Genomic DNA, 26656 nt, shown 5'->3' on the forward strand with positions numbered 1-26656 from the left:
CCGATTAAACGTTCAAAGGGTACGTAAAAAAAAATAATAAAGAAAAAACTTCGATTAAATTTTATTATGAAATACAATAATTTATATGTCAGGATATTTACAACGTTACAACTTACCTAACTTATTTAATGTACACGACGACGATGGTGTCATACAAATTGTACAAGACAGTGGGAAACAAAACAGGCGCTAGGCTTCAATCAAAATTTCAATCTATACAATCGTTAGAGTTGTATCAATTGTGTTAAGTAGTTTAAAATCTCGACTGCCACTGGTTATATACTTTCAAGACTTATTTTAAACTAATTTATAATAATGTTTATACAAAAAATGTTTATGATTATTTAATTTTCATACGCATAATTCAAATTAAATGTAAAATATAATTATATACGACTGCGGCAGTCGAAATGTTAATTCATAACTAAACAGCTTTAAATAAAGTCCTTAAGTAAATAGCTATTTAATATATATTTTTTAATAAATAACATAGCTGAAAAAATTAAATGATATAACGGAAATACTATTAAATTTCGTTTCAGGCCGTATGCTATGGGACCATTGGTCGTAAGAATCGGCGTTGATTTCCACCACTCCACACAGCTAAGGCATAAAATATATATTTTAATACAAAAAGTTTCAAACTTCTGATTCCTAGAATTCTAGAAATATTTAATGATATATCTGTTTACTTAAGGACATTTTAACAAATGAAAAACCCACGCTGTTTCATCATGGTTCACAATTTAATACATTTCTTTTTCCTAAATATATACAAAAAATATAGTTTAGGGAGAAAATTGTTCTATTTTTTTAATATTATTTACATTTTACAATTGAAGTACGTCTACTTCAAAAACTAAAATATGACACGAAAACAGGACCATTTTATATGAAAGTTTGAAATTAAAGACTAATCAATATTTGCTTATGTATGTATGTACGTATAGTTCTTACTATTAATTATATAGAAAATATTTAAATTGTGACCCAAGTATTATTATATATAACTAACATATTATGTAGTTTCGATTTATACAGATAATAATTATTTCATTATCGTAACAGTAATATTGATAATTGTTCTTTATGAGGAACCATTTTGAATTCATTTATTGTGTTTGTTAAAATAAAGTTAAAAACATAATGTTTATAATTGAAACTAAACGTAGACTAAAAAATCAGTCATATAAAGACAAAAAAATATTATAATGATTATTTTCAAAAAATATCATTCGTTAAAAGCACAGATAAGAAATTACGAATGTCACTCAGCTGTCCCACAGATTAAAAACACACAGAAATGACACATATTCCTTTTTTTATTGCTTTCCGCTGAGCACGAGTGAGGTAGACTAATATGAGCTAAGTTCATTAGTTAATGTTTAAGAAAGAAATACATTTTTAAATGTTATAGTAAACAAAGATGATTGAATTATCTGCAGAAATTTTAAATAATTGTAAATATAATTTATTATAATTATAATTTCAATATAAAAGTAATATTACGGCTAAATATAAACATAAATTATTTTGATTGAAATGATAATTTATTTTTGAATCAACTTAACAAACAATACTTAAAAACATTTTGTATTAAATATAGAGTACGACTACGGTCTGACTTGGTAAATAGAAAAATGTAGATTTTCTTTTAATATCGTACTTACAGACGCCAATCAGCAAAAGATATTAAATCAAACAAGTATTTAAAATGATTAATTAATTACATTGATTTACAAATTGACATAATATTATGAATTTTATAAATAAAAAATAATCTGTAACTACAAAAAACAATGGTTTGCTTTTATTTCGATATATTTTTATTTTTTATTTAATTGAAATTAATATTCCATTTAACTTATATTTTTATTAATACGTTGCTTGTGAGGCAGTTATCAATATCGTTATTTCTTATCAACTAAAATTAATAATACATAAAATAAAAGGAAACAAGACTTACAGCTAAATAATTATTATTGTTAAACGAATTCTACCAAATATGGTTAAGAATTTTATATATTTTTTAATATAACTCTATTGAATAGTTGTTTTAAGAAAGATTGAGTAAAAAGTATGTATAGAGCGAGATCATTATATAATAGAGAGGTTAAGTGTTAGCTGTCTAAACAAAAGTGGCATAATTCAAGTATGACTGACAATACTGACATTTCCGTATTAATTAATTAATCTTGTAATGACCATTTGAATAATAAATCAAAATCTTTTATTATTATAAAATACTAATATTATAAAGCTAAAGAGCACGTTTGAGTTAACGCGCTTATCTCAAGAACAACTGGTTCGATTTAAAAAAATATTTTTGTGTTGGATAGCCCATTTATCGTCGAACGTTATATTACATGATGTTAATTGTTTCAACGTAACTCATTGTACCTGCGGTCCTGTCTTACACAACTTTAAGTCTTTTCCAAAGACCATGCAGGCGAAGCCTCAGTAAAAATCTAGTAAGTCAATACAACTATTCTAAGATTTTTAAGTCGTTGAATAGTAAAAACATAATTTAACCATGTTTATCAATTAGAAAGGACGCTTTATTCATTATGTTGCTAAACAAAAAGTAAAACCATATCGTACATTACAAATCGTACATTTCTTTTGTTTCAAATATATGTATGTATTATGTTACTGCTAAAGAAAACTTAATAGTATGAATGATACCACTTTCGTCCATATCAGTTGGGTAAACATAATTTTAAATGAAAACATAAAAAGGCAAATGTTATTTTCTTAATAAAAACTACCACAAACACTTATGGAAACTGAAAATATTCATACATTACTATAAAAGCTCATCCTCATATTACTTTGTTCTTATTTCCTACAATTTCATTATTCAATACAATTCAAAGCGAATTTTGACATTTAAAAAATGTATAATCACTAGCATTTTTACTAGAATAGACCAAAAAAAAATATTAAAAATGTCAAAATTCGTTTCTTTTCGAAAAGAAATAATTTCATTATTAATCTATAACTATGACTGAATAAAATAATTATAAATCAATATGTTATAGTTAATATCTTTTAGTAAAACAATGTCGTGTGTACTAAAAGCAGTAAACTTCAGGTTTTGGTACAAGAATATAGATTATATTGATATAGTAAGAACTGTCATTTATTAGATTACAGATTATATGTAACTGGAGTACAGATATTTTCTTTTTTCAAAAGTTCTGTACCTCAAAATGAAAAAAATCCGAATTCTTATAGGCTCACTTTGTAGTCTGTCTGTCTGTCACGACCGTAATTTTTTTATATCTATAGCAGCCGTCTTTAAGACTTTATTCTACAAAAGTATAAATGGAATATATTGGCAGTAGATAAATTATACAAAATAAAAAATATAAAATATAGTAATTACGTGAAACTAACGTCTCCTAATAATTGATATTATCTCGATTACAATACTTTTACTACTATGACTATACATATATGTTACTATGCTATAATGTTGTAGGCGAATTTAAAAAATATATACAAGAAAAAAAAATCGGCCAAGTGCGAGTCGGACTCACGCATGGACGGTTCCGTACCATTAATAATAATTAAAATGAACGGCAAAAAAACACGTTTATTGTATGGAACCCCCCTTAAATCTTAAATTTATTCAGATTTTTAGTATTTATTGTTATAGCGACAACATAGATATACGAGGGCCCCTTTTTATCCTTTGGGCAAATAACCCTAATTATATAATAATACAATTAAATTAATCTAAAACAAGTAATTGATTTAAAGAAGGAAAAACTAAGTGATGACTCACTAATAAATCACTATCATTGTACATATCCAATATAATGCTACACTATATGGTGAAAACATAATATATTTTGGGGAAAAACATAGGTAAGTTAATGTTTCATTAGCTACAAGCAATCTCTGCTATATTAGAAATATTAAAATTATTAATATAAATTCTCTATGTCTAATCAATAGCCAAAATAATTATTATTTAAAAAATATTTTTCAGTGCTTTTCAACAGACCCACGAAGACAATCACCTAAATATATATACTAAATTATATCAATATGTTTATATAATTTATTGTGTATAACTTCATAGTATCAAGCTATTTTTGTTCTCCTGGGTATCTTTGAGCTATTATACATAATACATAAATAAAAGCTTTTAACAAAGTCGCCATTTTGATAAAAAAATTATGTAATTTGGAAAATTTTTAACAAAGCTTATTAGTTTATCTTTCTTTAATTTATTAGTTTTTCTTATATAAATATTTTTAAATTCGTCACAACATCAGTATAATACCTAAATGCCTTTTAATTAAAGACTTTTTACACGATTTACACTTCAGTCGTAAGAAAAATATAAACGTTGCTTATTTACAAGTGCTATATAAGTGACGAATAATTTAAAAAAAAACAGAAATAAAAAAATACAATATCCACAGATAATTAATAAATAAATAGTAATTAAATAATTTTATAAAAATGTCATGTTTATTTTATTATAATACTTCATTTACATTGAATTCAATTTACTTCACGTATTGAAAAATCGAACCTAAAACCTTCATTCGAATTGATTAGATCTAATTCTAGAAAAAATATTTTGGATTTCATTTTGTAATTATAAGAATTAATTCCATCTTTATTTACAAATAAAAATATTGTATGTTGCTCAGAATACAATAAAAATATGTAATTTAAGAATAAATTACGTATTAAAGAATTTAACTGAAAATAAATGAAAAAATATTATATGTATGTTTTGTTAAAACTAAAATTACGACGGTATCGTTGTTAGTCGACATACTTCGATTAGTCAAAAAAAAGAACTAGAACTTTCTATCAACTAATCAATGTACTGAAAAGACAAAGCACCTAAGAAATAAATACAAACGTTATAATTATACAAAGTGATGAGTCAAATGACATCATTTGATTGGCATAAATGCATTTGGCAATCTTTTGAAGGGAAGCGCGATCTCGAACTTTCTATTTACATTGGTTGTCTCGCCTCCATCTGTAAGAGACGCTTTGATCAGTGGGGTGTAAACTCGCGCTCATTTTGATAAGTTATCAAAATTATTTTCGACTTGACTTAAACTTTGAACTAAAATGTATTTTTTTGTCAGCAATTGGGGTGGCACGGACCACCCGACCCTCCGTATTCCTACGCCCACGACTGTAGCGACAGCATTCATAAGGTTAAAAGGTTTTCTCATCATTTGTGTAAGGTCATGTTAATCACGACTAGTCAATCATATTGTACCTGTCGGCGTGCGCGGCGACCGCGACGGCGACGTGCGCGTGGGCGTGCGCGTGGCCCAGCGTGACAAGCGCAGACGCGAGCGCGAGTCCGCCCAGCGGCGGCGCGCGCCCACTGCCGCCCGTGGGCAGCCGCACCAGCAGCGACAGCACCGCCGCGCGTCCCGACCGGCACGGCTCCAGCGCCACCGGCGCCGGCACGCCGCCACCTGCCACCCACAACCAAACACATGTCACAATACGTAAACTACAAATGCAATTAATATTTCGGATTATTATTCAAAATGTTTTAATTAATTATTTTTCGTTGCATATTAATAAGTAATAACTCTATAATCAATATTATTCAATACTAGCCACATGCTCGATCTTTCGCCCGCCTGAACTATACAATTATTTCTTTACTAACCTGAATTACTGTCGTGTTCTAATAACATTATTATTTTAAAGACTGAACTTTGAAGTCTTTGAACAAATCTGTTCCTGCAACGGGATATTTTTAAATTTTTCATGATAATTTTTAAAGTAAAATTTACTTATTTATTTAGTTTATATATAGTTACGCCCACGCACATAACTATATATAAACACCTAACATTGTACATTATTATTACAAACAATTACCCGTAATATAAAGTACAGAATCTGAAAAGGGAAATGTTAAGCAAAAAAATACATCAAATATTCACGTACCCCCACTTCCCCTCTCTAATTCGATGCTAACTTGACTAAAAGGCCGCGACGCCATTTGCTCCATCTCCACAAACAATCTCTGTCTACGTCTGTACAAATCGTATCTCTGAAAAACATTAATAATTAAGATAAAATAAATTAGACTATCTTAATATGGAATGAAAAATGGAAATATTTATATGATTATATTTTTTTAGCTGAGACACTCCAACTCAAATTACAAATACACGTATTTATCTCGAATACTCCATGGGTGAGATTTAAACACACAATCAACACGAAATAAAAATATCCTAACAATCACAGAACGAAACATTCAGAATTCCTTTTTTGAGGGAAAGTAAAAAGTAAATATCATGGTAAAATTAGTATTTTCTGTCCCGTTTTTTTAATGAAGGGGCACCCTTGTGCCCCTGTGTCACTCACTACGCCCTCGAAATTAAAATACATCACTAACCTGCTTAATCTTCCACAGTAGAGCAGCAAAAAACAACAACAGAAGGAAACAAGACGAGAAAGTAATAAAGAACTGTTGTAAATTCAACTTCGGATACTGCGAAAAAGATATTTGTATCCACAATGGCGGTCTAAAGTCATAGACGTAGACGAAAAAGGTTGTTAGAGTTATATTTTCTTCAACGCCGAACGCGTGCTCGGATTTTGCAAATCTGTGAAAGAAATAGGTTTTTATTCGTTTTTTGTTTTGGAAAAGAAATGAAAATATTAATTTGAATAAATATTTTATTTCCTCGAGTGGGAAAAATTGTAACTGTATATATACAAAACAACAATAACTTACTTATATCTAAAATTTGTACAATTCAAATCACTGAAAAGCACTCTTTCAGCTCTGTCAGCCCTCGTTCTGACAGTTAGATTCATACGAGCGTGGGCACTACATGTTATACTAAAATCCGCATCGACATCTGGTTTCACGGGCGCATTCCGAAAATTAATGGCGGATAGGTGTCTGTCCTCCTTTTTGGATAAATTGAATGTGAACTGGTAGTCCACTGCTAGGTCATCTATAAAATATCAAAGGTGGCGTCCATACAAAAGTAGTAGTTAGTACATAAGTATCATCATCTAATTTACGTATTCTATTTTTTTTAGCTTCATGCTGCATCCCACATATAGCAAGGTAAGCAGGCAGAACTTAGTGTTAAAGGACTCCGTTTCCCACTTTCCGCCGAAAAGGCATGACGACTCGAAATAAAGAACACTAAATAATCATTTTGTTTTTTTTCATTACAAAAGACTTTACTTAACAAAATATCTAGTAACTTATTTCCTTTTAATTAAACTAACTAACAAACTCGTCACCTGTACGAGAAAGATAATCAGATAAAAAAAAACTTACAATAACAACCCTTATTGTACAAATCGGCGTGATAGTGGTTAGTATTATCACACTTATCACATCTATCACCAGCCATGCCTTTTGTACTGCAATAGCATTTGCCTGTGTCCGCAGCGCAGGAAACCGCTTGGGCGTTGCATTCGCATGCTGGAAAGTTACAAGTATTTAGAAAGTTTCACGCGCTATCCCGCATAGGCATAGACAGGAGGAACACTATGTTAGTGTCAAGACACTTATTTGTCATAGCAAGGATCGAAGCTAAAAAAATATGTTGACAGGCAGATGCTGTTTCACTTTATCACAAGAGCCACAAAGTTTATAATGTTAATATCAAGTTTTATATTTTAGTTCTTTTTCTTATGAGAAAATGTAGCGTATTTTTTTTACATTTAAGATGCAGTGTGTTAGATGGAGCACAATACCGCGTTCTATCTTACTATATAGCTACTAAGTCCACTACAATCACGACCCGGTAAAGAAACTCGATTTCGACTCGGTATTTTTATAAACTTATCCTTATGAGTTTCATCTGAGCTGACAGGTTACACTCAAGGCGCAAATCCCACCTTGTTTCATAATAATTAATCACCTTTAAATTTTGTCTTAATGTCAAAGTTTTTTCTACACCCGCTACTATGGCCGCTGGTCACCTCATATGGGTTTTCACTGGCCGCCTAGATGACCGCTCCCGAGCAGTGCTAGTTTATTTTCTGTCTTTCCTTATCACTCATTGAGTTCTAAATCCTTTCGAACAACATACCCACATTTTCTGTACTCTTTAGTCTAGTTTTATATTAGTCAGTGTATTTGTATTGTGTGGTGTGTGTGTGTGTGTGTGTGTGTGTGTGTGTGTGTGTGTGTGTGTGTGTGTGTGTGTGTGTGTGTGTTTGTGACTCACGCTGGCAGAGGCCGCCGTTGAGGGGGCTGCCCCAGTGCGCGGGCGCGCACGCGTCGCAGTGGTCGCCCAGCGCGCGCGCACCGCACGGGCGCACGCAGCGCGCACTTGCGTCGCACACCGCGTGCCCGTTGCACTGGCACTCCGGGCACGACGTGAAGTGCCACCTGGGGACATACGCAGCTATTATATCTAATGGAATTCGAAAATTCCTGCTAATATTATAAATGTTGGTATTTGTGACTACTTACTTTATATATCAGACTATAATAATGCAATTGATATAATCCCACCGTGTAGAAATTGGGCAACGGAGTGTTTTAACCGTTCCCTTTTCTACATGCGAGATATAGCGTGTCACTCACCGTCTATGCGGACACACGTGGGGGTGATGTGTTCGTCTCTCACCCCCTGGAAGGCACACTCCTCTCCCACCTCCTAATCCGTCATCGCACCACCCGCACGCGGGTTCGGTGAGACACGATGAACACGACGCGTGTGAACTACATCCCGTGGTTATTACACTAGATGCGGTATTAATGGTTGTAGATGCACAACCACCAGTCGACCACGCCCGGCAACCGCCCAAGGGAAATGAAGCACCGTATGCATTCTGTGTGAAAAGTAATATGACAAGTATTTTTAACATTTTTAAAGTGTTATTTCAGACTTTGGAAAGAAAAATACTTATTTAGAAAACGTATAAAAAATTTAACGTAGCATGACTCGAACCCTCGCCTGCTGGAAACCAGGTCGGTGGGTTAAATAAGTATTAATATGTTAAAGACAGATTTTCTTAATGTCTTTCGCCGTAACCGATTTATACTGCATCTGACAACCAGTCTATATCCATTGTACTCATAACAGCTTCATGTATTTAATTCTTAATGTTTTATTTTTGTATATACGAAATGATATATTTTTATGTATGATTTTTTTGTTACTCTGTAACAATAAACTTAATTTATAAAGGTATTTTTTCTGGTTCCACTTTTAGAAACACTGATACAAATGCAAAGCTCAACTTAAGCCTCGCGAACTTAAACGTACTTCATAATTTAAACGCCAAATAGTTAACCACGGGTTCACCACGGGACAAATAGTTAACCACGGGTTCACCACGGGATAATAGTTGTGGTTTACTGTTTATCAAATAAAAATTATAATTATTTTTATTACTTATGTCAAAATGTTTACACATTTAACAAAATACTTATTTATTTAATAACACTTAAATCTTTAAAAATATTCTAGTACCATCCAAAATTAAAACTTTACCTTGTCCACACAGCGTTCAGCAGACGCGCACCAGATGCACTCCTCGGCGGTACAATTGGCGCACGTGTGGAAACTCGCACACGCCGCACTACACACACCCGATGCGGTCGCAGCTACACTTCTGAAATAACGATAGTAATATAAAACTTAAAGTTGGTGGTTTCAGGGTGTAGTGGAGCTTGGAGGTAGTTGTAGGTTTGATTTTTATCTTAGGCTTTCGATTTTGTTGACTACACGCTGTATCCCGCTGCTATAAATCAGCTGCTACAAATATAAGTTATTTCATACTATGTCTACCCCTACCCTACCCCGTAGGTTTTTAAAAATTTTAGACACATACGCGGCTTCACCAACTTAAATGGTAAGCAGAGAGCACACTTACTTTGATTCCCTTGCATAAACTACCAATTTTCGAGACCTTGCGCATTGAGTGACCCCAAAGCCACGCTTTACCTTCTTACCAGAGCGAGGAAATGAAAATCATCCTTTTCTTAGATTTCAAAAAATATTTCGTAAATTCAAAATGGAAAGCAAACAAATACAAAATAAAATATATATAATATAATAGTAAAATGTATATACCTTATATCAGTAGATGAATTGGCAGGACGACATTTTACCGTATCATAGTCCCAGTAACACGCTCGTTGACTTAATTCCTCTGAACCCTGGAATACATAACAATAATTTCACAGATTAGTAAAGAAAATCTGCGTATAATATTGACTGCAAAGCCGCATGTAAAAGCAAGTGTACAAATAAAGTAATGCCTTTGTTTACGAATTAAGACCACTTAAATTCTATGCAGAATAGCTGCCATACATAGTGAAGCTAAAAAAATAAAAATAAAATAAAATTTACATGAGGATGTCGATGTGTGTGTGCGTGGCACGCTGCGCACGAGTGATAGCGCGCGCACGACTCGCTGCCCGTGCTGGTCGCTATACACTCGTCTACCGTTAGCGCAAGCTGAAAAATACAATTTTTTATTAAAAAAATATTAAGTAATTTTATCAGCTTAAGAAATGTTTTAACATTTTAGACGATTAGGAAAATTTGAAGAATGTCTCTAGTCAAATGATTAACAATTGTAAAAAATATTGTATTTATAGACATAATATGTCTACAAATAATATCTTGACATAGCGCAATAAGACGAATAAACTAGAAAGTGTCTACGTGTGTATAGCGAATATTAGTAGAGTTAATAGACAACATATACCTGGTGGGAGTGCCGCAAGCACCGCTGGGGCGCGAGACAGGTGCCGCACCACGCGCAACCTAACGCCACGCACGCCGCGCAGTAGTCCGCGCTGCTGCAACGACGCTCATCTGTAAATAGATATTATATTAGTTTATCATTCCGAATTTAAAATAAATAATTTATTCATGCCTTATTCAAATGTAACATTCATATTATTTTATGCAGTATTCAGGCCGTAGTGACGCAATACTGTAAACGCGACGCGACTGTAAACGCGACGGTTGTAGATTCGACCTTTATCCGGGGGAATGATTGTATTTAAGTTATTAAACGGTTTTATTGGTTAACGGTTGGGTCAAATTTAGTAATTGAAATTTAACCTTCTTCCCGTTAACCGATTGATCTGAAATTTGGTATACGCCTTTGATTCTGGTGACAATACAATTATCCATATTCAATATTATTGTGAATCCAAGATGGCCGCCGCTACAAGATGGCGGACAACTTAGTTTTTTTCAATCCCATCAATATGGATATCAAATGAAAGGGCTTGTCAAGTAGAATTCAGTGGACTATATAAAATCAAAATCCAAGATGGCCGCCACTATAAGATGGCGGACAAGTTAGTTTTTTTCAATCCTATCAATACGGGTATCAAATGAAAGGGCTTGTCAAGCAGAATTCAGTGGACTATACAAAATCAAAATCCAAGATGGCCGCCGCTACAAGATGGCGTACAAGTTAGTTTTTTCGATCCCATCAATATGGGTATCAAATGAAAGGGCTTGTCAAGTAGAATTCAGTGCACTATACAAAATCAAAATCAAAGATGGCCACTGCTACAAAATGGCGGATAATGTAGTTTTCAATCCCATCAATATGGGTATCAAAATAAAGGGCTTGGTAAGTATAATACAGTATACTATACACAATTACAATATGAATCTCCCACCTAAGTCAAAATCTGGTATCCTGTCGAGGACTGTGTGGCTATAGGGTGCCTAAAAATGATACGTCGCTAGGGGTACCACCCAAGGTAAAAGGTAAAAGCGCGCCGAGAACTGTATGGCACTAGGTGGATAAAAATGATATGTCGTTAGCGTTTTCCCCTCAAGATTCAGGCACATCTTGTTGTACATAGCCTTGTCCCTCTATTGGACCTCTGGGGGGGTCGTTCGTAACATTCTCCATTAACCTTGCAATAATGAGACATCGAGCCTCATTTCAACGAATTGAATAGCATGAGAAATAAAAACTAAAAACTTAAAAATAAAAAAGTAAAAAAAAAATTTTAAGTTAAACGGTTTTATATTGCAGATAAATGTACTAAAAGCTAAAAAATAATTTCATAGAAATTATGATTACTAAAATAAAATCGTGGGGACACTTGCTACTTACCACTAGGTGGGTGAAGTCTCACGCTATGTCTTTCAATTGTAGATATTGGACGTGCCCCACGATTAAATTTTAGTAATCATAATTTCTATGAAATTATTTTTTAGCTTTTAGTACATTTATCTGCAATATAAAACCGTTTAACTTAAAATTTTTTTTTTACTTTTTTATTTATTTTCCCGCTCTGATAGAAAAAAAAACACTAAGTTATGATCCGTCAATCTAGACGCATTGTCTATAAAATTTAGCACTGCTTGGAGAACGGAATGCCTTAACTCTAGGTTCTCTCTGCTTACCCTGCTATACTCGGGATACCTTGACGCTAAGAAAAATAAAGTAACGTACCAAACACGGGTTCAACATGGCACGCCTTGACAGATTCATCGTATGACTGTTTCCACCCTATCTCTTCTAGCTGCAAAAAATTGTTTAAAAAAAATTGTATATTTTTCCAAAAAGAGAAAGTTATATTCAGTTTTTGGATTAATAATTGTTTAAATTCTTAAAATATTTTAGAAAAGATTTCTAAAAAAAACTCTAAAATATATATGTACTCACAGCAACACACACGCGGTCAGCGTGCCTCCATACACAAGCTCTGGCCGCACGGAATGGGGCGTTGAGACACGCGAGCTCGTCGTTAAACGCCGAGCACCGCGCGCCCACCTCGAACGAGAGTGCGTCCGATCTTAGGCGACCGTCAAAACTGCAATTTTAAGATTTGCTATAAAAAAAGTTATTGTATAGTTCATATATAAAGCCAATATGGGATCGATTTAGAAATATATTATTTACTACTTACAATAAATAAAAAAACATCTTCACAGCATAAACATTATATATACATTACCCGCCATGCACTATCACAGTAGGTCTTGCAGTTTTAGGTAAAATGGCGGCCGCGTGCGCCGCGCGAGCTGAACTCTGCGGCCCTTGTATCGTGTACCATGTACTACATCTGGAATGAAAAATTGATGGATAAACTAAAAATGTATACCTATTGTAGTGTAAAGCCAGCTTAACGCTGTATGGAGGTCACAACCTATCGGCCGTATTGTACTTACAGTAAAAGACAGATTTTGTACATACCTAACATCATACAATAAAGCAGCAGACGAATAACACTGTTCAGCCGCAGTAGCCGTAGCGGCCGCACTGTCGTTGTGCGCGTTGCCACCGAAAACTAGCATTATACCTGGAAAAAATTGTAGATATAAGGCACACAAAAATTTGTGTTAAAAAAAATAAGACAGTTTCACGCTTTTCACGCATAGCAGAATATGTCAGAAGGAACATAATCTTGAGACACTTCATTTCCCACCGCCCAACTTTCGGGAGATTTTGAGACTAACTATAATTTATATAATCATTTCCCAGAATGGGGATCGACATACGAAGCATTGCATCTACAGTTAGAAAGGCTGCAGATTAGACTAGCTAGCAGGGTAGGCTGAGGGCACCTGGGAACTCCAATCTTATTAAGACACTTGCTGTCTTCACTTTCCGCCGAATTCTGGAGGCATTGCGTGTTGAGTGGTGGAACTCAACGCAGCACTTTGCCCCGATACCAGAGCCACGAAAATATTAAATATTCAATTTCCTCGAGAGAGAATTGAACCCACAACCTGTCGCATTTATAGTCGTGTGATTTGTGCCCCTCTGTAACGACAGACCTCAAATATAAAAAATGTTTATAAAGCGTAAAATAATAAAAGGTAATTTATTAAATGTAAAAAGAATTATCTCTGGCAACTTTATGTAGAACAGTGAAACTAATATTTAATTTAAAAAGGCTTTGTTTTATGAATATATTCCCAATTAAGTTTCTTGTATTTCTATTGCTAATGACTTAAGAAAATAGATGCTAAATGAAAACATCTACACAAACAATGTCGCGGGCATCAACTAACTAGTTTATAGGACTATATAATCTTACCAGGCGATATAAAAATAGCAGTATGCATATATCTAGGTGTAGGCGCGGCGGGCAACGGCCGCCATATTCGAGTTTCTACTTCGTACTCGTAGAGCGCTGATGATGGCGCCTGAAATATAAAAATAATTGGATATTACTAAACATTAATAGTTTGTTTATAAGATTATAGAATATTATTAATTCGATTATTTGAGTTTTTTATTTATTTTATTAAGGTAGTAATTTATTTCAGCTTCATGGTGTATCCCACTTACAGCACTAGGTACACGTAGGTAGAGGGAGCCTAGTGTTAAGACACTCAATTGCCTACTCAATGCCCAATTTTGGATATATTGCGTGTTTACTGACGGAACTTGACGTCGGTGTAATTCGTTACCAAAGTGAATTCCCTACAGTGGGAATCAAACTCACAATCGTGGTCAAATAGTCAGATGCTGTGCCGCGACGGCCTCGTTGTTCTATATTCAGTAACATAACTTTACAATTTTACGTCTATGAGTTAGCCAGCCAGTCACTCAGTCACGTCACTAACCTGCGTGGCCTCAGACTCGGACACGAGTCCGGCGTGCACGTACACGCGTCCCGTGAGCGCGTCGCGCGCCGCCGAGTGCGCGAACCCGCCGCGCGCCGCCCACCCGCGCGCGCCCGCCGCCGCCCACACACCTTCCTCTATGTAGTACTCCTGCGGCAAGTACGAAATTATGCTTTTAGTTTTGGAAACGTATTTAATTTCAAACATACTTAATATATTTTTTTTATTATAAAGCTTAGTGTAACACTTTTGCATTCACAGATCTTGCATATATTATTAATTTACTATTATATTATATAAATATATAATTTATTTTAATTTTGTAAGAAAAAATAAATAAATAAACACTGACCTGTACAAGATGCAAATATCCATAATGAGGTGAGTGACCAAAAAACACTAACATCACAGGTTTCTTGGTAGCACCTAGATACACTAACACAGCTGTGTGGCCTGATATATGAAGACCACCTGGAAATATCAACAAAAAATTATTATTACAATACAATCCACCAGTAGTGACTTTGAAGTTTTTTGATTTGCCTATAATAAATTGGCTTTAGTGTCCGCGTTTATAAAATCATCCTTCATATGTATAATCTACTCATTGACTGTACTGTATAGGTTTTTTTTTTGCAAAGAAGACCAAGTGATAAATCACTCCGACAATTAATAAAATATTTTTACAATTGCACAACGACAGCTTTATGTCTATGTATTTTTTTATTACTATAAAAAATATATTATAAAATACTATTAACATTTATTCAATTTATTGAAGTCTTAATAATATTGCATTTTTAAAACAAGATAATTTATTTAAAAATATTTCAGGTATATGCACATACCACAATGCTTCATGGGAGCTTGTCGGTGCGGCGAGCAAGTGGTGGGTGTCGCGTTCCGCCACTCCGCTTCCGTTTCACCTAACTTCGCCCGCCATATTTCGTTTGTGACCTCGCCCGCCATACCTTCTAGGCCAGCTAGACCGCTTCTATAAGGGAAAATAGTTAATTATCAGCTTTACGCTATATCCCGCATACAGCAAAAGGAACCTAGTGTTAAGACACACCGTTCCCCACGGATCGCCTAATTTTCGAGACATTATGATTGAATGGTTTCGACGAGAGCGAGGAAATGAAAATAATTCATTCAGTCTTTTTACTTATTCAAATATATTTTTTAAAAAAAGGTGAATTATAGCGTAAAAGTAGGTAAAACTATAATAAGCCCACTAACCCTCTTTCTAATTCCTCCGCAGCGACCACACCCCCATATACTATTAGTTCATTCTCATATACAATGGCTGTGTGAGCGAACCTCGGTAATGGGGATTCACCTTTCGACTCCATTAATATCCATTTCTTTTGTGTGGTTTTATATCTGAAAAAATACAGTACATATTTTAATAAGATCGCTATTTTAACACAGTTTAAATGAAATTTTTAAGTCTGAATAAATAATATTAAGTTTTATACATTTGAGATATGGAACAATTAACAATATTGATAAAAAATTGTAACAACTTATTAAGTATGGTGGCAGGCAATGTAGGATCAAAAAATAAGTTTACTTAAATTACTTTTCTTAAATTATTTAACTACTATTATAACAAATGAGATGATACTTGCTCAAAGTGGGAAACAAAAGTGAATTTTATTTTACAAATACTTAACTCAATAAATAAAACCTTGGAACCTAGGTGCAGAGCCTCTTTCATTCCTCCCTCCACTTTTACCCACATCCTATTACACTTACACTAGTCCCTACTACCTACCTATACCATCACTTACCTATACAAGAACTCCCCCTCTCCGAACATCTCCCCACCGACCCTGAGTAGATCATCAGAGTAGTTGACCAACACGTGCCCGGCGCTCGCCGGCGGAGTGCCCTCCGGCCGGGGCTCTGTGCCTTCCCCCTCCTCCCTCCATGCCCATCCCCACCCCGCATTACTCGTTTCCCTACTGCAATCTATGCCGGATTTCGAGGGGGTACACTCGCATCCCATGTTTGTGCATATACCGGCACCGTATTCAGAGTTGCAATCGTCTGGGGAGAGGAAATCGGTGTTTAATTATTGTCTGACGAGCGACCGTTCAAAGTTATTGTTATATTATAACCTAATTATAAAAAAATCTTTACACACTCACTCACTTATTCTGAAGTATTCTATACTACTGCAAAGTTTCATCTAGATTAGTTCAGTACTTAAACATCCATTCTCACAAACTTATAATATTAGCAAATAACTTATAATATATAATACAATTAGCAAATCGTAAAAAGTAAAAAAAACAAGAAGAGATATTACTGAAGTGAAGACCAATGTGAATAAACATAATTGAAATGGACACCAATGAGAACAATTTAAAGGTGTGCGCCATTGATGCTTTCTTTTTCATAAAGTTCTATAGACACTGCCTTAAGCAATCTAAAATAAGGAAATAAATAAAGTTACAATAACATACTGGGACATAGAGGTTCATCACAGGCTACACCAATCCAATCACCTTCACATCTACATGAACCCTCATCACATTCACCATGATCTGAAATATTGAAAAAAAAAGGCAATTAATCAAACTATTCTTGAAAAAAAAAAATTCTTGTAAAAAGATAATCATTACTGAATATTGTTAAGAGACTTTTACCACTTAATATACCAATTATGACTAATGAATTTATGACAAAAAATGGTATTTCCGTGAAATTAGCAAAGCAGTGAATTTTTCCAAAAATAATTGAGGAAGGAGACCGTCATGGCGCCAGGTTCCCTTTGTAGGCAAAGGTATGCTGCTCTGCTATGTGCAAAACTATTAATTCATGAGGTCAGACAAACATTTAATTTTGAGGTAAGCAACTTCAAGCTTTTTCCTTCATAGAACCTTCCGCCTATTTTTCGAGACATTGCGCGTTGAATCGCGAAACTCAACACCGCGCTTTGCCATTTTACCAAGAAATTAATATTTTTTGAGATGAATGATTTTAAATATTTTTTGAGTTTTGAATTTGTCATACAAATAATGCAGAATCTCTTCAAATGCACAATGCGTAATACTGTACTTGGATATAACTTAAAAAGTTTCTTCGAACCACCCGTCGCTTATCAGTCTAGTCATAGAGGGGTGAGAACGCCGATAAAGCCGTAGAAATGTAAGTCTAAAAGAGGCATAATCCTACAATCGTGCCTGTAGTTGCAAATGTATGTACATATAGCATCCTTGGAATAAAAATTCGATAATATAAAAAAAGTGGAGACCAAAGTACGACTGCAAATACGATGGATATACGATCCCATATCCCTGATCTGACAAGATGAGGTGTTTAGTTCCGCCACTCTATGGCAGAAAGGGGAGTGACACTGGGGTTGTCTCTGCCTACTTATATGTATATGGGATTATCATATATTTCGTTTACACATATAGGTAAATATGCAATATACTATGTAATATATTAGAAAATTAAATAAATTTAATATGAAATGCTGAAGATTTATTTTTCAATAAATAATGTCGTTATTTTTTAAGAATTAAGCATGCATAATGCATATAATAATATAATAAAGCTAAAAATAAAATGTTGAAATAATGTTAACTAAATTTTTAATAAATTAAGTAAAATAATATTTGAAAACTAAAAGTTTATTAAGTACCGAACAATTCTTACTATGTTTCACATTTCGTATCACGCGAACCTTTCACGTACCTGCATATTTGTTAAGGAATTCGTACACTAGTATGATCCTCGAGATCCTATTGCATTCTGATGCAATCATTACTAAGTTTCCATTGTTTATAATATGATTTCAATTTTATTATGTTTTAAAGAAAGTAACTTATTGTCAGTGAAAAAAAAATAAGAATATTAATTATGAGAGAACTTATTTGAGTAGGTTTTTTTCTTTTTTGAAAATAATTAATTGTTTTGCGATATACCTAAATATGATATGACAATATACATTACATGTCATGTAATATGTAAATATTTTTGTATGGATATCAGACAGAAGGAATTCAGATTTGGTTCTTTTGACAATTAGCTGGTACACAGATGACCAGTCTGACCAAGCAATTATTGTGGACTAGTGGACCCGAACGCGGCTGCGCCCGCTTCAACTATAAGAATATTTATTAAATATATTTATTAAATTATTTACAGTTTTCAATAGAGAGATGCGTTAAGCAAGCTTATTTTGGGTGACGTTTTCTAACAACAAACTTTGCAAATCGTTGCTTAGCAACGACGGTTGTTATTAACATGGAGGAATAAATTGTATGTCAAATTAATAAGTATTTTAATATATGGGTATATATCGAAAATATTACAAATATGAGAAAAAAAAGTATCCTATGTTCATCCCGAGACCCTCAAGTATCTCTATAGGAGTATTTTATCACAATCAAATTAGCGGTTTGGCCCTGATTGCGTAAAAGACAGACAGACAGACAGACAGAGTTACTATCGAATTTATAATATAGGTATGGATATATGTATATACAGACTCCCCAACGCGCCCAGCATTACAATACACCTAAGCTCAAAAAATTCTTCTCACACCCGCATGTCATTGAATTTTCACTTAAATCACAAATAATAGGTACTTTAATTAGAAAAGAATAAATTATGACGATTTATTGACAATTACGGTTATAAATGATATCACAATCATTTACCATATAATACGGGTGTCTTATTAACGTATAGCTTTTATCGGCGTCTGCCCACTCGTAGGCAAATAGAATGGAATAAATCCCGTAATTATAAATAGCTGTCAACTCTGAAATCGGTCTTGAGATGCCGTTTTCATTAGTAGGGCCCGTATTAATAAACCGGACTTCATTCTGAGAATGGTCTTGAGAGAGATTTTGACATGCCGTTTTCATTTATGAATTTATGAATGAAAACCATTGAGTATTAAAACGGCATCTTGTGATCGCACTCAAGATCGATCTCAGAGTTGAGAGCGGTTAATAAATACGGGCTTAAGAGTTGTGTATGACATATGAACATGACACATTCTAAGCGCAGGAATTAACTCAGAGCGTAGGCACCGTGAGATATATCAAAAATATTAACGTGGTGTCATCTTCTTCAATAAATAGAATACCTATAAAAATACGCAAAAAAAATACTATCAATTAGGACGAATAATTTCTGAGGTTAACGCATTCAATCAAACAAAACCTTCAGTTTTATATATATACTAACAATAAAACACCATTTGTGGGAATCGAAACCGCAGCCTCCATCCAGCACTGACAGGTGTGACATGACACTTCTAGACAATGATCTAGAATATCAATATAATATTTTCGTTTTATCTTCACGAATCGAAATAAGTATAGTGAAAAATTAGTTTGACTTACGTATTGCCCAAAATATAGACACTTTTTACTAAGAGGCGGAACTTAACGCCGCATTTAGACCAACCTAAACCTAACACAACACCGCGTTTTACTTCGACATCAAAGCGAATAAATGAAAATATAAATTAAAATAAATATATAATTTCCTGGAGTGTGGATCGAACTCACAACCAGTCGCGTTTACAATTTTACAAATATGTAAATCTATACTCACTAGAACAATTAGTCCGGTGATCGTTCGAAGGGCACGAGTACGCCGCGTACGTGACGTTAAAACCCTCCATGGCGTACGCGTCGTCCGAGAAGAAGTGCATCAGCACGCTGCCGGTCCTGGCTATCACCTGTCGGGTCCAACTCGACTCGGTCTTGTCTAGCACCCCACTGGAAGAAAAAATATGGTTAATAAATTAGTAAAGAAAATTCCTCTGTAAGACGTCAGTATGAAAATTGTATGAACCAATATATCATTTGAATAAAACATAATAAAAAGTAGCTTCACGTTTTTTTCGCATAGCAGGATGGGCAGAGATAATATTCAAGACGTTGACTGTTTAAATCTTAACGCCGTTTGTCTAGCATAGCAATTGTAGAAATGACAATAATTTAAATATAATAATCGTTCCCCCGAATGGGAATCGAATCTAAAAACCCACCATGTATGAATAAAAACCTATATCAATACTAATGTTATAAACCTGAAGAGTTTGTAAGGTTTAACGTCCTAATCTTCGGAACTACTTGTTTTAGATGTAAATTGTTTTTACCCTTGATGTGTTGAAAACAAACAATACAATGACGTTTCACCAAAATATTAAATGCTTAAATTATCGTAAGCGAACATGCTGTAAAATCTTTCGATATTCAGTTCGAACTTAATGGGTTATGTTAATTCATACAATAACATTGGTAGATATCGGAAATATGATAAACAATTCGGCCAAAAATCGACCTAGATCACGAAAGCATTATTATAATTATACAGCTTTAACCTGTGACTTATCTCGCGTGGTCCAATGGAAATAACTAAAAGTGGTGCATGACACATGACACAGTCTAAGGGCTCGAGGTAGCTTTGACCTCGTGTACCGTGGGTTACATAGAAAAGTTAATGTGATGAAATTTATTTAGCCTATAGCCTTTCTTGATAAATGGACTATCCAATACAAAAATATTTCTTAATTCGGAGCAGCAGTTCCTGAGATTTGCACGTGAAACCAAACTCTTCAGTTATAAATCTGAGGTGCTTGAATGATATTAATACAGAATAGTACTACCCACCCTGCTGCTGCTTTCCTACAGGAAAAAGAGGGAAGCTGATTCTGATCACATATAGTCGACAAAGAAGTAGACCTTAGCAAATGACTTGGCACACACGTGTGAGGACTCAAAGAATTAAGGACAAGAAATCACTTCCCTTTTAAATACGCGTTCTATAGTGCATTGATTTGCTACATTCATGTATCTTCTTAATGTAGTGGGTACCTTGTACCTATAGAACTTATTCAACAGTTTGTTGATTGAACTTTTAGCAGTGTAGGCAGAGGGAACCTGGGAACCTAGTTTTAAGACACTCTCATTAAGACACATCCGTTGCGGCATTGCCTCGTTACTGGAGTGAGAAAATTAAAATATAATAAATGTAATTCCCTCGAGTGGGAATCAAACACTAGTGTCTCTGTACGACTGGTTTTAGGATAGGATAGAACCATGGAAGGAACTCGTGTCGTAGTGGTAATTTTTAAATTTATATTTTTACTATTAATATGTAAATGTTAATTTGAAAAAGAAAAACATTTCAAATTATTTAATGCGTTAAGACTTTTTTTATGTCAAAAAGTTTTTTTAAAAGGCTACATTTTTTTTCTTTCCCAGTAAGATTTACATATTTTGTATGTATGTATGTATGAATTTATTCATATTTGCACCATTAATAAAAGTCAGAACGCAGTATAAAACGACAGTACTATCAAAAGCTTCCTGTCTATTATTCGAACGACGCTTGCTTCATTCTAAAAAAAGTATCAATGCAAGAGAAGACAAAAACATCCAAGATATCTAGCAAATTTATCCAAAATACTACCTACATAAATTATATTTTTAAAAACAATTAAAACTCATCTACATATAATTTAATTTACTTAATTTTAATTAAAGTTTACGCCATCCTGAGGCCAAGAGGATTTGAATCCAAGTCAAATAATGTCTAATTAAGTAGTGCAACTTTGCGTTAATATTCATAAACACCGCGGAAAATAAATAATAATAATGATGATAATTTAGGTCTTAACTTTTTAGGCATGTGATCATATGAACACAATCACCAGTTTATAATGAGCTTAAAAAGAACGCTCACATAAAAAATACCGCTTGCATGAACAACATCCTCAAAATCAGCACTTAACATAACCCTCATCTGAACACAGCCTAAATATCCCAGCAAAAAAATCCGGTCGTCTGAACCCATCCCACAAAGTCCCCGTTTAAAATACCGCTTACCTGAACACAGCCAACAATTTCTCAGCTCTCACACTATCCCCATCATATACGTATAGATGGTCCCATCCGCATTCTGTAGCGAAGCTCTCTAGCCGTACCCGAAGTACTGGCGGGTTCGGACCTAGTTTAGGCGGCGCTATCAGCCAGGAGCACTGTGTGCTTACACTGTAGTTGCCCGGACCGTCCGTGATGACACCAGTTGGTTCTGTTAATCTGCAGAAAAAAGGAATGGTTATTAAACTAAAAATAAGTTAAAAAAACATTTACCTATTAGTAATTACAATCAGTTAATATGAAGCAGCTTCATGCTTTTCCATTCTATTCTCGCACATAGCATGTTAGAAAGACTAAACCTAGTGTTAAGACACTCCGTTTCTCACTTTCCACTTTAATTTGCGAGACGTTGCATGTTAAGGGGATATTCGTCACAAATATTTTCAAAAATACTTTTACAAACATTATTTTAACAATTTTATGAAAATATAATTATACTTATTATTACAAAAATATTGCCACTGTCTGTTACAATCATTAATAATTAGTACCTATATATTTTTTCCCATTGCTGAAATTACAGTTGATTCATTTAATTAAATATAAAAAGATTGAGCCAGATATCAGACTGATTCATCCTGCACATCACAATGGCTCTTGACTTGTAACATCATTTAATTATTATTTATTTTTATTGCTCACTCAATAAGTACCTTCTACTAACAAGTGTAAATGAGAGATAAAATTTGTCAACTTCTTTTGTGGATGGGCTTTCAGCCAGAATTTGTGATAGTGTGAAAGCAGAGAAGTGAAATTAAATCATTCCCTTGAGTGGACGTAGAACCTGTAACCATCAAGTTCAGCCATAATGTAAATTCTATTTACAAATAATATACAAAATGGAAATTAAAAAAAACACATTAATGAAAGAAATTTATTTTGGTAAATTATATTTTTATGATGATATGCAAATCATATTTTTCAACAATTTTACATTATTTAAATATACATTTTTTTATCATAATTAAAAAAATATTATTTACTATGTAAATATGTAATTCTCATAATGTAAAAAGAAGTATTACCATAATATGTTCAAAATTAGTAAACTACATAACGGCTCAAGCTTGAATAATCATAAAAATAATTAAACATTAATATTAAAACATTGACATTGACTCAAAAAAAGTTACAAAACAAGTAAAGTTCTAGGGTGTCTAATTTTTTTTTGTTTTATAATTTACCTACACAGAATGTGTCCATTGACCATGAAGATCTATAACTGGTTTTTAACAAGTGACCTTTTCCTGAATGAATCGGTTCACATGCCAAAGTGAAAATAAAAGTAATATAATATGTAAATGTATCTATGATTTAAATCTCCGTATATCATTACACCATTTGTGTGGGAATTTTACAATTACTAGCATTGAACTGTGGCATCATCATCCTGATCAAATACAAATGGAACAGTGGGCTACATCAAGATGATTAATGTGGGCAATATAGCCTTTCTTGAAAAGTTGACTATCAAACACAAAATTGTAAAAAGTATTTAACCCAGGAGTTCTTAAGATTAGCAAATTCAGAAAGTGGGGGTAAAAATGCAGATAGTGGGGAATGGAGTGTTTTAACTATTCTCTCTGCCTACCCTGTTGTGTGCAGGATACAGATATATTTCTTTATTATCATCAAATTTGATGTGTCTGTGTATGTGTGTATCTGTATGTCTGTTTGGACCAATTTTTATTTAGTTTTCTTTGTTTGAAAGGTCACTTAATCGAGTGTTCTTAGCCATGATTCAATAAAATATGTTCATTCATTTGAAGATTATCAGCTCTTTTCTAGTTGTTTGTATACTTTTCAAAGCTTTTTGAGTTTGGGATTTTTAATTGTAAATTATTTATATTTTGATCTACATATTTCAAAATATAATTATAATGATTAGATAAAATTGTTCTAGAATTTATACTGAAGTAATTATTTGTGCTAATGTTTAAAAAATTATAACAAAGAGTGGTAATATTGTATTACAAATAGTCTGGTGCATTCAATTATCCAATTACACATCATGTGCATGATAAAAATGTACCATAAAAAAATAATAGGTGCTCTTATGATAGTTTATTGTATGAATATAATAAAAGGGGCATGTTGCAGAGTGGCATAGGGTCTGACTAACTGGAAGTACTATGGTTGTCAGCTCCATTTCACTAAGAATGGAATACATAAATGTACAGTTACACTTTTTATCTTCCTTTTTTTTAATAAAATTCAAATATAAATTTGAGAGGGAACCTAAAGTTAAGGACACATAGATCTCCACATTCGGACAAACTTTCAAATTGTTGTTCATACAACCATTGAGTGTGCCATGACAAATTGATTATATTTTAATTATTTTCAATATCTTAGTCTAGCAAGGTAACACAGAGGATTGGGTTCTATCATGTAACACTCAATGTTTCTAAAATTAAGGAGCAAGCAGGCAGAATGGTATCTTTAAACTATATACTTTCTGCTTACAAATATGCATATGTGAAAAAAGGCAACTCATTTATGCCCAATCCTAAATTGCGGGGTGGCCTAGTATTCAGACACTCCATTCCCCTTTCCATATAATTTCGGAGACATTATATGTTGAATGATGGAGCTCAATGTAGTGCTTTGTCTATTAGAGTGGAATAATGAAAATTTTCAATATTAAATATTCAATTATCAAAATTTTAAATATAATCATTGCCTCAAGTTGGGATTGATCCCATCATCATCATCATCATGTTTACAGTCAGTCAAAAGCTTTCCCACTGCACCAAAATGGTATTCATGTTAGAAGATAGAAAAACATAGTATATAGTATCAATAGGAATCACAGTAAATTGTTCAACAATCAATATAAAGACTATCACGGCCACAGTTAATAGGATTATTATATTATAGTATAAAGGTTTTTCAATCACATATATTATAGTAAATGAATTACTTATGTTAGATTTGTATGGACACATTTAAAATAGTATTGTTTATTTATATAATGAAGAATTTGCTATACTACATTTTAAGCCAAAACGAACAAATTAGATTAAAATTCACAACTTTCATATGATTTCTTTGTTTTGAATCAAAATTGAAACCAATTGTTCTTTCGAAACGGTCACCTTTCCTTACACTAGACGTCGTACTCAAAGTTTCTAAAGCACAAACAACAAAGTGTTTGCCTTTCGAATGGTCACGCTTTGTCTAACGACCTTCACTGAAAAAGGATGAAATAAGGAAGCCAAAGAAAATAATTAGATAATCCTGAGTATTATGTTTTTGCGAAATACGTACACGACATGCCGTCTGTCAAATAGGTCACTGAACTGCCAGTGGTAACATTAAGTAAAAGGGCTTACTTTATTTTGCCGCCGCAGTGCTGGCACTGGGGGCCCTGCCAGCCGTCGTAGCACACACAGCTTTCATTCCTACACACACCGTTCAAGCAGTTATGATCACTACATCTAGTGAGAACACCATGACAAAACAATAACACTATAAGCACTGAACACAGGAACGGCGAGAACCAGGACCATTTTCGTCTGTATTTTGATTTGAAAAGAAATAAAAACATTTGTAGTGATTCTACCATTTTGATGTATGCATTTTATACGAGTTTTGTTAACTTATCGCGGACGTTAAAAGCGATCGTGCGTCGTGTAGGATCCGTACGGTACTAGATTTGGTGTTGTCATACTCTAAGCTAGATTTTCCCTATGTTATAATAAGAAACTTTTGTTGAGAAACGTTGAGAAAGAAACTTTTGTTGTATGGTTTAATGAACTTTAAAGAAATATAAAAAAGGATATCATTTTGATATATATTTATAAATGTCCAATATATTTACGATACGAATAGCAATTAGTAGTAGAATTAGGAATTAGCAGTAGAAAATATTTTTTTAAATTTTCTAGTGCTAATTCCTAATTCTGATGTAACCAACAAAATAAGTTACACAAACCAAAAGGAAAAATTTCAAAAGCATCTATGAAATATCAATAACTCAATAAATTATTTTTAAAATAATCACCATAAGCTGTAAACTTTAGAACAAAAAAATGCCGACGTTAATGAAATCATTTCATAATAAAATCAATCAAATCATTTTCAATATTATTATTTACATATCGTAATAATAGGAAATTTTGAAGATGTAGCAACTCTGTTTTTGACGTTTTATTATTGCCATAAACAATCAGCATACAGACTATA

General features: G+C 33.4%; 1 protein-coding gene across 2 annotated transcripts; it reads right to left on the reverse strand.

The window, feature by feature from the left end:
• Window positions 1-49: 49 nt before the first annotated feature.
• On the reverse strand, window positions 50-26117 carry dsd (attractin-like protein dsd). 2 transcript variants are annotated; one of them, XM_085203546.1, is made up of 26 exons: window positions 25804-26117; window positions 22415-22627; window positions 20133-20299; window positions 17021-17101; window positions 16343-16601; window positions 15789-15932; window positions 15398-15543; window positions 14902-15020; window positions 14550-14699; window positions 14018-14126; window positions 13171-13276; window positions 12932-13039; window positions 12640-12787; window positions 12427-12496; window positions 10705-10814; window positions 10344-10451; window positions 10065-10150; window positions 9483-9603; window positions 8570-8817; window positions 8208-8371; window positions 7310-7456; window positions 6749-6974; window positions 6407-6617; window positions 5950-6055; window positions 5261-5465; window positions 50-5011 (listed from the first exon to the last, which is right to left on the reverse strand). In XM_085203546.1, exons 1-26 carry the CDS (start codon window positions 26034-26036, stop codon window positions 4984-4986), a joined length of 3813 nt encoding a protein of 1270 aa, XP_085059672.1. In that variant the 5' UTR covers window positions 26037-26117; the 3' UTR covers window positions 50-4983. The 2 variants fall into 2 exon arrangements, with proteins under 2 accessions (XP_085059672.1, XP_085059673.1); XM_085203547.1 differs by lacking the exons at window positions 50-5011; window positions 5261-5465; window positions 5950-6055; window positions 6407-6617 and having other exon boundaries at window positions 6745-6974.
• Between the last annotated feature and the right edge of the window lie 539 nt (window positions 26118-26656).

Source organism: Heliconius melpomene, chromosome 19 (assembly GCF_056956725.1).
Source record: "Heliconius melpomene rosina isolate 202511_hmr_F chromosome 19, ASM5695672v1, whole genome shotgun sequence".
In the NCBI taxonomy this organism is placed as follows: domain Eukaryota; kingdom Metazoa; phylum Arthropoda; class Insecta; order Lepidoptera; family Nymphalidae; genus Heliconius; species Heliconius melpomene.